Source organism: Leuresthes tenuis, unplaced genomic scaffold, assembly GCF_036924035.1.
Source record: "Leuresthes tenuis unplaced genomic scaffold, fLeuTen1.0.hap1 SCAF_23, whole genome shotgun sequence".
Classification (NCBI taxonomy): Eukaryota; Metazoa; Chordata; class Actinopteri; order Atheriniformes; family Atherinopsidae; genus Leuresthes; species Leuresthes tenuis.
Window position 1 is genome coordinate 13,951,450 of NW_027325377.1, and position 16,488 is coordinate 13,967,937.

The 16,488-nt window shown below is 42.6% G+C and overlaps 1 protein-coding gene across 19 annotated transcripts in view; it reads right to left on the reverse strand.

The window, feature by feature from the left end:
* celf2 (cugbp, Elav-like family member 2) overlaps positions 1-16,488 on the reverse strand; it is a 216,429-nt gene that overhangs the window by 136,116 nt on the left and 63,825 nt on the right. For 4 of the 19 annotated variants that reach the window (XM_072377047.1, XM_072377034.1, XM_072377038.1 and 1 more), the window contains exon 1: positions 2,080-2,677. The exons of 1 other annotated variant lie outside the window; for it this stretch is intronic. In XM_072377047.1, the coding sequence (XP_072233148.1) occupies positions 2,080-2,156 (77 nt within the window). In that variant the 5' untranslated portion in view covers positions 2,157-2,677. Of the gene's footprint in view, positions 1-2,079; positions 2,681-14,293; positions 14,577-16,488 lie in introns of those variants that run through there. 14 more of the 19 variants (XM_072377031.1, XM_072377029.1, XM_072377028.1 and 11 more) reach the window with 7 other exon arrangements.

Below are 16,488 nucleotides of genomic sequence, written 5' to 3' on the forward strand. Positions count from 1 at the left end.
AGTGCGAAATCATTTAGATGTCAATAAATAAGATATTTTGAAGTATTTTAAATGGTGATACCATGACAATCACATAAGACGGATTACCATGAAATTACTCTTATGTTTGCAATAAGGTGCAAAAGTATTGAGCCACCCCTCAGTTCTTTAGATTTTGCTTCCAAGCAGCCAGACTTTCTAATCATCTTTTAAAGTTGTCTCGGGCAATGGTTCTCCAGGCTTTCTGAAGGTCCATAAAAAGCTTTTATTTGAACATTGGTAGCTTTTTCACTCATTTTGACAGATGGACGGTATCTGAAACTGATGTCCTTAAGAAACAGGAGAAGAAAAAAAAATAAATCCAGCAAAGACCTGAGGGGATGCATTTGGACCTTCGGTTGATCCATCTGCTGTTCGCTGGAGCCTTATCAGAAATGGTCTCCATAGACGGGGCGGGTGTCAAGAAGCCATTTTTAAGGAAGGGAAACGGGGAGAGAAGGCTGAGATATATGCCAAATTTTATGGAGTAGTCAATCCTCCCTTGAGACTGGACCTCAACATCATTGAAGCAGTGTGAGAACTGCAAAAAAGGCACCCAACAGCCAAAGAAGAGAACTATTCCTGAAGGCTGCTAGAAAACTTGCCAAAGAGGATTCAGGCTGTGTTTAATAATAAAGCTGCTCATACCAAACACTTTTAAACTAAATTCTTAATAGGTTTTAACTCCTTAACCACATATACTGTAAATACTTTTATGTTTGCAGAAGTTTCAATCAACTGTCTATGTATTTCCAATTATCTTGAAAGAAATGAGGGGTGGCTCAACACTTTCTAACAATAGGTTAACTGTACATCCAAGTGGGGTAAGTCACATGTTAAAAGTACATTGTAACTCCAAAAAGATGTTTGTTTGAGGTTTTTATTCTTTCACCTCATGATCTACATGAAGCTAGCTGTAGCATTGGAACACACAGGGAAGGCAAGCTGGGGAAGAGACCTTCATGAGAAAATGAAGGGAAGAACACGAGGTTTTCTCTGCTGGGAAAAAAAAAGGGAACACGATCCATCAGCAAATGGGAGCCATGAGCTGAGAGGACATAAGTGGGACATGCGCTGCATGTGGAAAAAACACATGACCATGATGTCGGGATGAAAACCTCCCTTTGTCCCTGCTGTAGAAATTCCGGAGTTTAACAGAATTACAGCTAATCAAATCGAAACACACGGGATAGCAGTCGTCCACGCATTCCTGTATGTTCTCAATCCGCCTCTGTGCAGCTTCTCATCTCTTTCAGTCACGGTATGTTCTTTGGAAATGCTTTCCGATGCATTTCACCTCACCCAAGTGTCTAAAGTGAGGAGAATAACATGCGATGATTGCGCGAACACGCCTCTACTGGAGTTAAACCAGTCTCATGTGACTGTGATCCCTCCCGTCTTCCACCCTGCGCTTTTCCCCCTTTTCTTTTCTTTCTTCTAATTTTTTAAACCAGCAGCAGGGAGAAGAGAGATCGACTCTCTGGTCTTATATGTGTCTCAGCGTGGTGCGCTCCCGTGGCTGGCTGCACAGTCCCGAACAAACCGGCAAAACCCTGAGAAATTGCAATGGGCGGCATCCGCAAATGAAAGCAACTTCCCCTCCTCTTGCTCCACGGAGCGAGGTGGGAAGCAGACGCTCTAAATGTTTTAAGAGTCGACCTAACGGGTTACAACAATTTGACGACGCGCAGCAGATTATACAGCTTCATAAAGACCAGGTTTATTCACGGCGGTGGCATTAATTCCCCATAATGGCGTTCATTCATCACCATCCTGTCTATAGCTGATAACAGCTCCGGGCGCTCCTGCGATCCCCGCACAATTTATCGACGGATATTAACAACAACAAGCCATAACTAACACAGTAACACAGGGATACAGTCATGCCGGCTCTTGCGTTAATTTCGACCCCGATTCTAGTCACATATCAAGCAGCGGAGCAACATTTTACACATCGGACAGCTGCTTTTCAGGACAGTAAAAAAACAAACAAAAAAAAAAAAAAACACACACACAAAAAGAGACATCAGCGATGAACAGAAAGAGGTGGGAATAACTTACATTCTGTCTCCGGGAACGAGCAGGCGGCTCTCCACCATCATATCGGGCAGAAAATCCAGATTGTAGGATGAAGTCATGTTGCCTGCCTGCCTGCCCTGTCTAAGTGTGTGCCTACAGTACGGTGTGTGAGCGTGCGCCTCCGCCGCTGTGCGCCCTTCCTGATAAATAAAGGAGCGTCGCTCTCGCCCAAACTGCGCCTGGCCGCGGAGACGGAGAGGGACAGGTGCAAGAGCCGAGGCCTCCCCAAAGGCAGTGTAGCCAGCTGCACACACTCTGTCCGCATCCAGCAGTTGTCACATTCTCCGCTTGCTCTCCCCCATTCGCCTTTTTTCCCCCTGCTGCTTTTCTTCCACCGGTCCTGTGCGAAAAGCAGCTCTGCAACAGCGCAACTGACGGACTGTAGGAGAACCAGGTGTCGAGTCAGGGAGGCGTGGCGCTGCAGCTGATCTTTAACTATTAGATCTCCTCAGCCATATACGATTCTAACCACTGCATGCCTGTTACATTAGCTATCATTATAGGCACTTGTGCATTCGGTGTGGACATCGCCTTCTGATGATTATAAAGAGCGGTTGGAAATATTTAGATCATTTTCTTCATCAACGAACCTTCACAAACAGCATCAACAGACACCTTTGGAAGTAATAAAAAAACATGATTTATTTACACCAGATAACTTTCTTCCCCAAAACGGGACTGATCGCGAAAAAGTATCACTTTAATAATAAAATTGTACCATATCGAAGAAAATGCGGTACTCGCAAAGTAGTTTTACTGAAAGGTTGCCTGTTGTCGAGTCTGATTAGGTTTTTGATTGGTTGCCACATTGTTGCTGATTATTGCGGACAGGGTGCTCTTGAAATCATATTTTTTTTAAAAACACCAGCTTATATAACATTACATACAGGACTTATGAGATCAAACAGTCCAAGAAGTTCAAAAAAAGTTAGGAGGAAGGAGGGGTTAGCAGAGTACTAAATTCTATCCCGGACACTCAGATCATTGAGTCTTGACTGGTCATTTTCAAGGAACTTTTAAGGTTTTATTAGAATACATAAAGGTAATCGAAGTTTAAAAAGGGGAAATCAATGCAAAAGTGAGAATAGTGAGACTCTCTGTCAAGCTGAACAGGTGTCTTCAATCAACATTTTTGCAGGTGAAGCTAATCGGGCCAATTTAAGCCCATACATGCAACTGTCACTGCAAGTGAGGTTTGGGCAATTCACTTACACGGTCGGGCTTAGCGGAGCAGCATGGCTTACGATTAAATTGTACCTTTAGTTGATGTTTGGGTAGATTTAGGAATCTAAATTTGTTTGTGGCTTGCCTTGAAATAAACTTCACGACTTTGTCCTATTTGCAACATTGAAAATCTCCATCTCCTGCCGGGGCGATGAGCTCTGCCCGCTCTGTAAATGACACGAAAGTGTTGAGAGCGTCAAAAACTCTTGCTAATCTTTTCTGTTTGTTTGTTTCATGACTGCTTTATTTTATTTATTTATTTTTTTTTTTTTTACATTTTTCTGGGAAAGCAATCACAACTAATTCAGGGCTATTATCTATTCATTTATTTTTTACCTGACCCTCTTGTTACTAGTTTAAGTTATGGGAGCACACATTTAGGCACTTGCTCTCATGGGCATCAACTGCTCGTTTAACAAGATCTTGCTTTGACAAAAAGCTGATTGTAACTACTGAACTGATATGCCACATTGCACATCCAGGATTCAGTCCCAGAATAATTTCATACACGCTTCACTATCTTGCCTTAATAAAAACATGGCCAGTTAGGTAATTTACTCTCAAATGAGTTGACCAAATTTGGAGAGGTGCAATTACACATGGGGATAACTTAGTGATATTAAACCAGCCCATAATTTGCTGACTCTATTTTGTGCTGTGTTAATTGTGTGGATCCAGTATGCCTCCCCGTGGAACTGGAGCGGGATTGAATGCACCCCTGTGCAGCAAGACTACTGCATCAGGTTGCCCCACTTCCTTCCTCCTCCAAAAGAAAAAAAGAGGGGAGGCACTCCAGTAAAATAATAAGCTTCTCTTATACTGAGAAAGACTGCTCTCTGGGGGAAGGATATGAGTATCTGGGTCAATGGGAAAAAAGAAAATGTGTTCAGTATGCACACATACAGTTGGCTAAGTGTATGGCGTGGGTGGGACTTGGCTGGCGGCTCTGCTGCAGGGGGGTCAGTTTGCATGTTTACTTGTAGGGACCCAGGTCAGAGTATGGATGGGAAAAGCTGATCCTACATTACCGCCTTAAGGCTTGCGGCGTCCCAGGAGTGGGAAAGACGCTGCATGTTTCACCTCACTCGACCCTTCTCAGAACAAGGGCTGAACAGGACATTATATAACCAACATCCTAATTACAGGCTTTCATGGAAGTTCTTTGAGATGACAAAAGCATCACAGGAGGTAACAATAATGGAATATCTACTCCTGTGTCTTCACCGCTTTTGCTTCTGAGGTCATTTTGCGTTGCTCGAAGCAAATTACATTTAAGACGATCATTTAACTGTCAAGAAGTGGTCTCTCTGCTTCGCTGGATAATGCGCAAACCTCACTGTCAACACCTTTCACTGAAATTACTCTCCAGTAAACACACAGTCCTCACATGAAAACAGTTGACAACGTGTTCTTAAGGGAAAGTACTTGAAACCCAGAGAGGACACACCAAACTTTGCCTTTATTTTATACAAATCAATAACTCTGTCTATGTTTAATTCAGCTAATCTGTATGATTCAGGGACGATACATTTTCAAACCAAATTATCTGGTTCGATTCGATACTCTGATACTGTTTTTACAACGTATTCACTGCAGAAATTCAGTGTCTATACTTTCAAATGAACATATTCAATAAAAGCTCAGGGAGTAAAGGAAAGGAAGATATATATCTCACATATATATTTTTTTGCTTCATGTTTCACTTTTATATACAAGTTTGGCCCACATATGTCAGTGAAATACTGTCTCGTTGGTATCTTTTACCACAACTCTGGTGTATGTGCAGTATCGTGTGACCTTGATCTTTAGGGTCGTGGATCTTATTAAATAAATCAGGCAACAGACGCTGTAGTTACTTTAGACCTCACAGCGTTGTGGCCAACGTCATGGTCTTCAATTGTGTAGACGCAACTGGTGTACCTTGTGTATTGTAGTCACTACTGCTTGAGCTAGCTGTGTTAGCGTTCAGGGATTAACCAGGATGTTATTTTTGTTGTGTTACCACAGTTTCTTTGTTTTTTATCACACCATTACCCTTACACCCTGCTCTTTTAAAGCTCATTCAGCTGTGCCACAACTGGTATTTCTGGCTAACCGTTAAGTGATTGCCAATTCAAGTGTTTCCCAAACTGCATTTTTAACATTTCAACACAAATCCTTTGTTTAGATATATCATCCAAAATACTGAAGCAAAACGGAACCAGTCTTGGTATGAACACAGGACTTGCAGGAAGCTTAGTAAGTGTTTGCCAAAGGCTCCTGATCACCCATATCACTGTGCAGGCGTTTCAGCTGCTGCAGGGAATGTGCGTCAGGTTTGAGGCGAGTAGACTGGAACGCCTGTATTCATACGTCTGGTAAACAATCGTGAAATCAAATCTCCTCATTTGCTTCCAATTCTCGACAAATCCTCCCCTCCTGTTCGCCAAACAAAAAGCTTCCACCCATTAATAAAACATGATCATTCTCAATTTTCAATGTACTCATGTGAAACCTACAGCTTGTGTGCGGGCGACTTTGTTTTTTAAATATGCAAAATGTGCTGCAGCTGTTAAATCTCGCATATTAATACGATGTGTAAAGTTTGTTAGCTTGTCAAACACAAATCTAGCTAATGTCGAGTGTTCAGTAAGTGCATGTTCCCTGGTGGTAATTAGGTGGTGTGAACGCTGAGACCTTTACCGCGGGCAAAACAAGCCACCGTATTTTGTATATTCTAAAAAACAATAAGAACAAAGACATACGGTAAGGACAAGGAGACAATAAGAGACGGCAACTTTTCCTCCACTTCTAAGAGTGTTGACACCTTAAAAGCATTCTTGAGTCTGTATATTACTCAGGGCCAGCGGTCACATTCAGTGAACATTTCTTACACAGTGCTGTCCCTTATTTTCTCCCTGCCGTTGCTGTTGTTCTCTTCTTCTTCCACCTTAACCCTTCGCCTCTGCTATCACTCCATCTCCTAACCCTGGGGCCTCTTGTTCTCCTAGATCTCGCTCTTGGCAAGGTCTGCCGCTGCCATTGCTTCTTTCTCGCCTCTTTCCTCTGTCTAGTTATTTCTATCTTTTCTCCCCTTTCGTTTCTCCCACCTCAGGCTGGAGAGAGGGGGGGCTCAGCTGCCCGAACAATACAAATCGATCACTTAGAAAGAAGGAGCTGGGAGGGCGGAGGAGGAGGAGACAGGGTTAGGTGAGATAAAAGAAAGAAACAATGAGACTGGAGCAAAAATAGCTGGTCTTACAGAGAAAATTATATAAAAAATAAGAAAAAAGAATGAAGAAGTCGTTATGTTGTCCATCAGAAACTGAAAACTATCAACCTGCCCTGTCTTTGCTTCCTGCTTGCATCGAGAGGAGAGGATTGTGGGTAGCTGATGGCGGCGGCTTTTCACACGTGAATATTTAATGAGGAGCTCATGAATAATTCAGAAAAGCAAGCAGCTGTGTTTGAGCCTAAGTGGACATGTGAGGAGCCCAAACCAGGCAGACCCTGACTGCTACCGTTCATCCTCACCGCTCAGAGATCAATGTACATCCTACACTCTGCATGTGTGTGTGTGTGTGTTTGTGTTTGATTGGAAATGAACCACTTCCTAAATGAAAGGATGACAGAGGCGTCCCAATCTTGTCTGGTCTCTCGCAACCACAGAAAGAAAACCAAATGAAAATAGAGACAGAGTGGATAGATACTCCCTGACATCTCTTTCTAACACTCTCTCCATCACTCGCGCTGCCACTCAGTGTTCAATCTTCACATCTCATTCCCATATTTTCTCCAGCCGCCTCCTCTCCTCCATTTTCCTGCTTTCCTCTGTCTCCTCCATCACTCAATATGTCTCTCCCTCAGTTTGCTACTGGCCCTTGCTGGACTCTGGTTAGGACATTGTGTTCCAGTTAACATGGATCCCTGCTCTACCTGTGGGGCTGCAGCCACCGCTATAAATGCTCGCTGACCTGTTTTGCACACGATCTGACACAACACACCAACTCAAACACTCTGTGGCTCGACTGATGTATCAGCTCAGTGCTTTCTTTAAATTTAAACGGATGGTTTCCCTGAATTAAAAAAGAATCTGATTAACAATCCAGCAGAACATTTAATTGAAAAACCTCTTCTTTACTTGCCCGTGACATTGTCTGTATTAGTCAGGCTTGTCTTAGTGTACATTGTTTTTTCCCGGGTTAACAAGGCTACTCAGAAAAGCCATTATTTGGAATGTGAACATATACAGCATATGATGAAAAAAAGAAAACATTTTTGCACTTTCAAAGGCAATTTCCTTCATAATATAGCTTCAACATGTGACGTAGAAGTCATTGACTCAAGGATTACAAACTGGTTCCTGTAATACCTGGGTGACAAACCAGTTAGATTACTTTTTTTCTCTGAGCAACAAGTTTGAATCATGTGATAATGAGGACAGATCTGCAGTTATATGGAGAAAATACATTAAATTGCAACTTGCAGGTTGACTCATTAACAAAGTATATACATATTTTGACCAAAGAAAAAATTTTTTTGACCAATATGCCATTTTATGTAACAAGTAAGACTGTCTCTGCTTCATCACAGTTCATAGTATAAGTGACAGTAATGTTTTTGTACATGTGATAGAGTTAGTAGTTTGCTTTTTTCGAATTATGTCTCCATGACTGACTCTGCTGCTGCAGGTCGCACAAAGTGTGTGGCGCTCATTTTAAATGAGAGGATGATATCTCAAGATATCTTAGTCCCAGATGGGACATAGAAACTGCAAGACTTATGTGAGACCGACAGCAGAGAGCAGTTCACTCTGTGCAGCTGCTTCTGCTGCATGTCTCCATCAGCATCAGGCTGCCAGGACCCTGTTGGATGAGGGGCCGACGATGACGGAGCTCTGAGATACAACCCCGCAGAGACAGAAACTGTGTACCCGTCCTCTTTTTTTCTCATCTAATATTTTATCTTTAATCTATCTTTTGATTCACTTTCAATCTCCCACCCCTATGCCATTGGCAGGCAGCGTAAAACATAGCTTGGCTTTGTTATACACTAAGGCATAAGGTTAACTGTTTTTACCGTGTTTAAAACCAGCAGTAAATGAGCACCTTTATTTGTTGTACTGCGACATGCAGAACATACAATACTGTGAAAACAACAGTAGCAGATGTTAGCGGGTGTAAATAACTTGGCAGCAGACTGGTTCTCCTCACACTACAAATGAACTTCTCTCAGATGAATCATACGTTGTCTTGATACTTGCTCCATCCTGGTTTCTTAGACACCTGTCAGACTGATAATTGTAAGGCTGTGGTCTCTCATATGAATGTGTGTTTACATTTTCAGTCTCTTCAGCTTCAAAACTCCTGCGTGACTACACAAATCTTATTGTTAAAGTCATTTACTCTGGCTGCTCTCCTTTGTAGATCACTGTTCAGTTGTTTTTCTTAAAGCACTCAGATTCCTCATACTGAAACAGCTCTAAATGCCATTGTAGTCTTTCTTTTTAATAGTTCTTGGTGTAGTTTCCTACACTTTAAGTCGCTGGTGGTGTTAACCTGCAAGTTGTGCTTTATTGAAGATTAATTGAGAACACGTGAGAATTATTGTACAATTATTATTACTATAGTGCTGAAGTACTAACTTTGATCATGTGTTTGATATCTTTAGGTTCTAGCTTAACAGAGTGCCGCCTGAATAGGAAGGCCTTAAGTCAGACACACACTTACAGACTTACACAACCACGTCCAACGCTTGTGACCAAGTCCAATAATGTCAAGCAAATACCTTTTGACCTGTTCGGTGACCCTCACACTCTGACTCCTGCGCTGGCAGTCCCAACATGACATATGTGTGGGTCATTCTGAACCTCTCTACACACACACACACACAAACGGCTTTGATGTCCACTACCCCCGAAGAGGCCTCCGGGCTACACTGTGCTGCTGTCTGCTACTTTTAATAGTCCAAGCAAGACTGGACTGGACAGGACAGTGCTCAGCTGCACTGATGTAGAAACACATCTCCTGACTCTCAATAAACACTTTGCTCTTTTGGGGCCATTCCTTTGGTATTTTTAAAGATCTGATTAAGTTGGATTTCCACGTTTTTTTTATAACCCTTTAACATTTTTTTTATCAATCCAAAGATGACATCTTTCACCCAAACCCAGATCTCACTTTTATTTTCCTGGGGCACAAACACAACCCAGTGAGCTATAAGGCAATCAGATAACATCCTTTTAATGGCTCATAATATTTGAATCAGGCACTCAAACTTTGGAAGATGCTTCAATGTGTGTTTTGAAGTGGTGGCTGGATAAAAAAGAAAAAGATGTTTCATTACTCTTGAGAAGGTTTAAAAAGCCTGAGAAGTAAAGGAAAATCCTTAATGGGGCGTATAATCCTTAGAGGTACAAGGTTTTAGTCAGACAAGGTTAAAAAATAGACTTGTTTAGTTCAGTCCAGACCCACAAAGGTGTGTGACATTAATGTCCTATTGAATTACACAGTAAACCCCCAAAGCACACACTGCGCAGCGATTTCTCCTCTCAATGCAAATGGAGGATGGAGAGATATTCTCTGTCCACTCAAAACAGCGTCCGCTCCACCTGCAGTGCATCGGAGCGTGCTCCAACTGTAATTGGCCATTGCATTGGTGACAGACAGAGGCCGTCCATTCATCACGACCCCCCTCCCTCGTCTTCATTCGTCTCTCTCTGCCATGTCTTTGCCAACTTGGACCAATCTCTCCCCCTACTCCCCAATTTCTCCCCCTGCTTTCCTTCCACCCTCCTCCACCTCCATGCTCCTTCTCCTCCCTCCCCCTCTGCTCCTTTTCCTCATTAAAGTGGGACCCAGGCAGTAGCGGTCACTGCCTCTCATTTATTTTCATTTGAAACTGGTGCAGCTCCACTGATCCTCTGGGGCTGCAGGAGGGAGAGGAGGATGGCGTCATTCTGATAACAACCGTCACACCTACACACCTCATACACACTCACACTATATGTACGGCAAGTGCCTCCGCAGCCCCGCACTATTACACACACACACACACACACAGAAAAATGGATGAATATAGCACATCTGCCGCACACATTGGGGATATACTCATGCGCAGACAAACACATACACACTCAAAAATACAAAGGCATGTGAACGTGCATCTGCCTGCAAATAGATGCACTTTCACACCCATTTCAATTCATTTCACGCACATATTCACACATTTCATGTACCTGCGAGCTCACATGCTCTGTTCCCCTCCCTCTTCTTCCACATTTGCACCCCGTGCACCCAAACTCTTCAAACCCCTTCCCTTGACTGTGTGATTTTGAGAAGGCGATGATAGCGGGGTGTGAATCAGGGCCCAATAAACCTATGCCCATTGTCACCTGTGCGATTACGAGTATTGATCTTTACATTTGGAGCACATGTGCGCCCGCACAAGTATTCGCTGCAGCACTTCGGCATGTCCTCACTTCCTGTACCTGTGTGTCCATGCATTGTATTAGAGTCGTGTCAAGAGCGGCCCTGCCTGACACCCTTTGATTGAAAAGGTGCTCGGAAGATTAAATCATTGTAGCGGAGACGGGGTGCGCTCCCTTTGCAGAGTCTTTGACGGCTGGTTTAACAGATTCAAGAAGGCTAGAGGGAGGAAAGGGAAGGAGAGGGGGAGGAGGGGACAGCAAGAGTTTTAGCGCCCATTGCCCTGACCCATCTGGGGAAATGGGAGTGAGAGGCAGCGACTCCAAACCAAGTGCCATATTCCTAATAAGAGTCTAATATCCTCCACACCATTAGATAGGCACACAGTGTGGGGCGAGAGGGAGGGGATGCTTGGTTTAACCGCTAGAAGAAGAACAAGAAATTGGAGGGGTGGAGCAAAAGTAGGCTAATATCAACTTGCAAAAGAAAAATCTCACAGGAAAAAAAGAAAATTCTTTGAGCTTTCACCAGAATCTACTTCAACACATTTAAAAGTCTCTCAGTGGTAAAACAATGACATATTTTTACTTTGTACTTCAGCGCTTTGAATTTAAAGTACAAAAATCAACTACGAAGATCCAACTTTGAAAGAGTTCTATATATTACACAGTCACAAAGCTGCGAGACATGCAAGAGAAAGTTTTAAAATTAAGTGGCAAAATTATTTCCATCGAGGGCAAGAAACTTTGAATCCAAGCTCTGGAAACTCGGAAACTTGACCTCCCTGTTAAGCAGTCACATGTTTCAAATTCTGCTCCCTGCAGCTTGTAATGCAAGCTGAAAAAAGTTGAAGCCAAAGCTAAGACACTGGAGGACACTTGCGCAGTTTCTGGAAAGACTTTAAAAAGCTCTCTGTCGAGCATCAACGACACACCACAGCTGTTTCTGCCGGCCGTGTGAGCGGCGAATACTGTAAACTGATCTCGATGAGAAAACTGGGGGACTTCAGCTTTAACCACAGGATGTTTTCTAATAAGTCATCCCCCATTTAAAGGGGATTCTAAGTATTGTTAAACATTATGATGAGATGGTGAGTGCTGCCTGGTTTGTGTTAGTCCTTTTTTTTTCCCTGACAGAAGCACATTTCCACTTGAGTCAGATCTGATCTTCAGTTTGTCTTCTGAAGATTTACTACTTTTTGAGTAAAAGTTTTTTGAGCAAAAGACAAAATCTAACCTGGCTGCAGTAGCAGGACACTGGATAATCAGAATGCTTGTGAGGAAAAAGCTCCAGCAACATGCATGAGCAGGTCTTTTTCCTAAAGACAGGTCCATTTTTACAAGATGGAGTGGCTGGGAAGCGTGAGTTCAAGTCAAGTGTAAGATGAGTGATTTTCCACTTTGCTCTGCCCGGGACAGAGTTTCGCTGTCTTGTGAACCTTATTATTTTCTGTTTTTTTTTTTTTGTCAGGTTTTTATTTATTTTCAGTCTCATTCACTGTTTTGCTAAGTTTAAGTTAGATTAGACACCTCAATGACTTGGATAAGATAAGCAGAAGCGCCTTTCAGCCTTACAGTACCCCGTGTGCTCTCTGTGTCTTTGTTTCTGTGATAATAAGGCAGTAACACCTTCGCTCGGCAGAGAAACAAGTTCATGTAGTTTATGTCTCTATGGTTTCTTGAAATGAAAATCAATGTTTCACCGTGAAAAATGGGCAGCTTTAGGCATGGAAAACCATTAATTTTTTTCGCATCATTCCATATAGCATCACACCATACTGTATGATAGTATTGTATGTTATCGCACAGCAGTATAGTCTATCGGCTAGATTTAGGTCATTCAGAATTTGATTCTTTTCTTACCCTTAAAGACCTTCTGATTTGTCTGTCATGCAGCTGTGCTGTCCTAAAACAATAATTACAATCTGCTCTTCTCTTGCAGTCCAAATAGATTTGACCTCTTATCTACACACTATTGCAGCCACCACCTTACATGGGCCACACCACTGGAAAATTTGCCCGTCTTGTCTCTCCCTTTATGCGTGATGCATAAAGTCACATTTTTCATCAGGAAATTGCAAATGAAGTGCATGCCTCAAAAGCAGTTTCATTTGTCACCCAATGAAGCATTCACCGATTCAGTCAGTAAATTATGGTGCAATAAATTACTACCTGCAAACATCAATGAAATATGTTGAATCGCTGCAAAACAAGTCAACCTCAGCATGACTGTTTTTTCATGATCAGGTGCGCAGCAGAAGCTCGTTTCTAATCTTTTATGCAACAGAAGGGGAGTTCAGACAAAGTGTGACTGCTGGGGGTTTCGCCGTTGAATTCATCGGTAATGGGAACGTTGAAAGTCAAAAATGGGGTATTGTGAAAAGGTAGAATGCATTCTGCGTGGAGAGAAGAGAGAGCAACTGGGTATTGTTTGGAGGTCTTATTTTCAAAGCAGGGATGCCTCTTTTCCTCCCCTCTCAGTTGTTGCCTCTGTTCCTCATCACCCCCCTGCTACTGCTCCTTCTCCCATTTCTCCTCATTTTCCCCCAACAGAAAAAAGAGCACACATTTATCTATCACCTCCTGCTCAGCCACCCCCCCTGCCTTTGGTCTTTATAATAAGACCCTCCCATCAATCTGTAATCCATTTTGCTTCCTATAACACAGCAATGCCTATTTACAATTCTGGTTTGCAAAGATTTCTGACCCCTTGGCGATAAACACTGTTACTGTTATATCAAGTTACTGTATGGGTGAAAATGTTGTTTTAAGGTCTCTAAAACTTCATGATATGATAATCTTTTCAGTAGAAGCTTGAGAGATATGAAAATAACATCAGCTCTTGACACATCAAGGAAAATAGCAAAAATATCATTCATACATATTCATGCTTATGTGGGTGGAATAATGCAAAAATGCAAATTAGCTAAAAGGCAAACACAGCAACTGTATGATAAATACTGTATACAAACAAAAACAACTGAAATGTGAATGAAGTCAAAGGTGAATGACTCTGAATATCCAGATATTCAATTTAAAAGCAGAGAAAAGCTGTTAACGGCTCAGTGTGGCAGACTATTTCTGTTCCCTAATAATTCAGCTTTAACTGCTTGTCCCGGACACAATGCTGCTAAAACAGCAAGAGGAGGGTTGAATAGAGAGGAAGACAGGGAGACAGAGACAAAAAAAAAAGAGAAAAAGGAGAAGCACAGGCATTGGCTGATACGCCTGAGTGGACAAACAGTTAGAGGAAAGCAGTGAGAAAACTCCTGCCAACAACAACATTGAGGAGTGTCCAGGTAGGAGGTGTTACATTCAAACCTGTTCAGTATCAAATCTCCTAAAATTAAGGAATAAGCCAGCACTTGTACTTTGATTTCATTCTCCTCCCTCCAAACATGCACAAAAGATGCTCACAACCTGGCTGATGGCAAAGAGCATGCAGCACTGCCTCACTTTACCTGGAACTGTAACAACGCATACATACGACATCTGGGTCAAGAAAATGGGTCCTCACGTTTGTGCTGTAGTGTGTGCACAGACATGTGTGTGTGTGTGTGTGTGTACCTCAGCAGCAGCAGCTCCTCAGTTCTCATGGATCCTCCACTGGCTGCTGCAGGAGGGGGGCAGCAAGCAGCATCAACACACACTCTCCCCACAAAACCCAGCTCAGACGAGTGCTCCAACATTATAAATGCACCTTATCAGGCAACAAGTTGTACGCTCTGCCACTTCTAATGTCCTCTTTCGCTCTCTTCCCTTTTTTCCTCTGCTAGTCGTTTTCAACAAGCTGTCTCCCTTTGCTTCTCTGTCTCCCGCCTTGTTCCTCTCAGCCTCTGCCGTTGTTCCCTTTTCTCTCACGCAGAAACAAGCGCTCCCCTTTCCCTTCTCCCCTCCCTCTTCGTCTCCATCTCCCCCTCCCAACTCACTCCACACCCCTCTACTCTCTCTGTTAGAGCAGCAGAGCATTGGAGACCCTGCTGGCTTGCCTAGCTGAAGTAATCCCCTGTGACAGCTCAGCTCATGTTGTTATGTTGTGGGCCTATTTGAGTCTAATACTACAGCTCTGGAACAACCTAGCCCCAGTCCAGATCTGGACTGCCTGCATGGCCGCTGGGCATGTCCCAGTCTGGCCATGCCAACAATGCCCACTACTCACATTTATTGCACATCATGTCTGTGTTTTTGGCTTCGCTCAGGCCGGCTCGACACTCACACATACAGCCAGAGACAGAGCAGAAAACAAACCAACCATAACTCAGCCTGCCGCCTTCTCATGAAGGTTTTATGAGGTAAATAAATATTGTTCATCGCGGTAAAGTTGTGTTTAACCAATGGAAAAGAGGCCAAGATCAACACCAAGTCAATCATGCAATGGATTTTCGTAGTTCATTAAGGCAGAGTATAAATAACCTCAGTAAAGATAAAACATATCCCAAAGGTATACAACATCCACAATCTGTGGATGTCTCTCCAGGGACTTTTCTCATTTGTAGTCTTGCAAAAAAATATTTAATCTTAACTGAAAATTTGACCAAAATTACAAGCTGTTCGATCGACCTTTTACTTTCAGCTTCACAAATTACTGCACAGCTTAGATGTACCATTTACATGTCTTTCCCATACTTGGCTGTCATATTCCTACTTTGGTTTTTCACAATTATCAACCAAACGCTGGAGCCAGGTCTGTCTGTTCTCCACGGAAAAACATTAATGGCATAAAACCCTTATTTATCATTTTGCAGAAATCCCAAACCTCATGAAAGCAGTTCAGCTCCTGAGTGAATAGCAATAATAAATGCTATTATTCCCTGTACCTTTTTCGACAAAATATATTAGATTTCTAGGTAAAAAAAATGGTGAAACAATTACAAATGGCATTATCATCTCTACTAAAGTACCCATCCTTTCTCTTCTTCACTCTGTCTTTCCAGAAATGTAGGGCAGAAGACCAAAGCTGTTTATGCCCCAGAGAAAACACTCTTAGAGGAGAAAGCTTTAATGAATGCTTTCTGGGAAGTAAAGGTACTGTCAAAAAGTTGTAGACCACCTAATAGAAGCCCACTTAGGCTTTTGAAACACAAATAAGAATAAATTAAATTTAAAAAAAAAAGAAAAACGCACAAAAGCATGAACAAAAATTTAAAAAATAATATTTTTTTTGAACAAAAATTTTCAAATTAAATTGAAAATAAAGAAAAAGAAAGATCTGCCTTTTAATAACCAGCTAAAAAAAGGTGTTATGCACACTGATGCTACGAACCAGCTGATTCACACCAGCTCCAGGTTATAATGTGTTTTCTACTTTTATTTACATCACAGCTGACTACATCCAGCCTTTCCCATCCTCAGGTGCCCCGCTTTAACTGACAGAAACTTTCAGCTGGGCCACTGATCTCCAGAGAGATAGCCCGGTCCGGCGGATCAAACCCAGCAAGAGTCAACCCAGACATCCGTGCATCAGTGAGCAGGTCTCCTGAAAGGGGTGCAGCCAGATCGGGGCTCCACATACCTGGCACATCACAGCCTTTCCTCCCAATAGGAGGCTGGAGTTGAAGACACAGGCAGGGAACTGCTGATTAAAAATTCATCTCTGTTTATTATGATTTATGCATGTTTCACTGAGCCAGGAACGGAAAAGAGAGGAGTGGAGAACAGCTTCATTAGTGCGTATTCTGTGTGGGTACTATGTCTATGCCTGTGTGTGTGTGTGTGTGTGTGTGTGTGTGTGTGTGTGTGTGTGGTTGTTTGGCAGGTGGGGG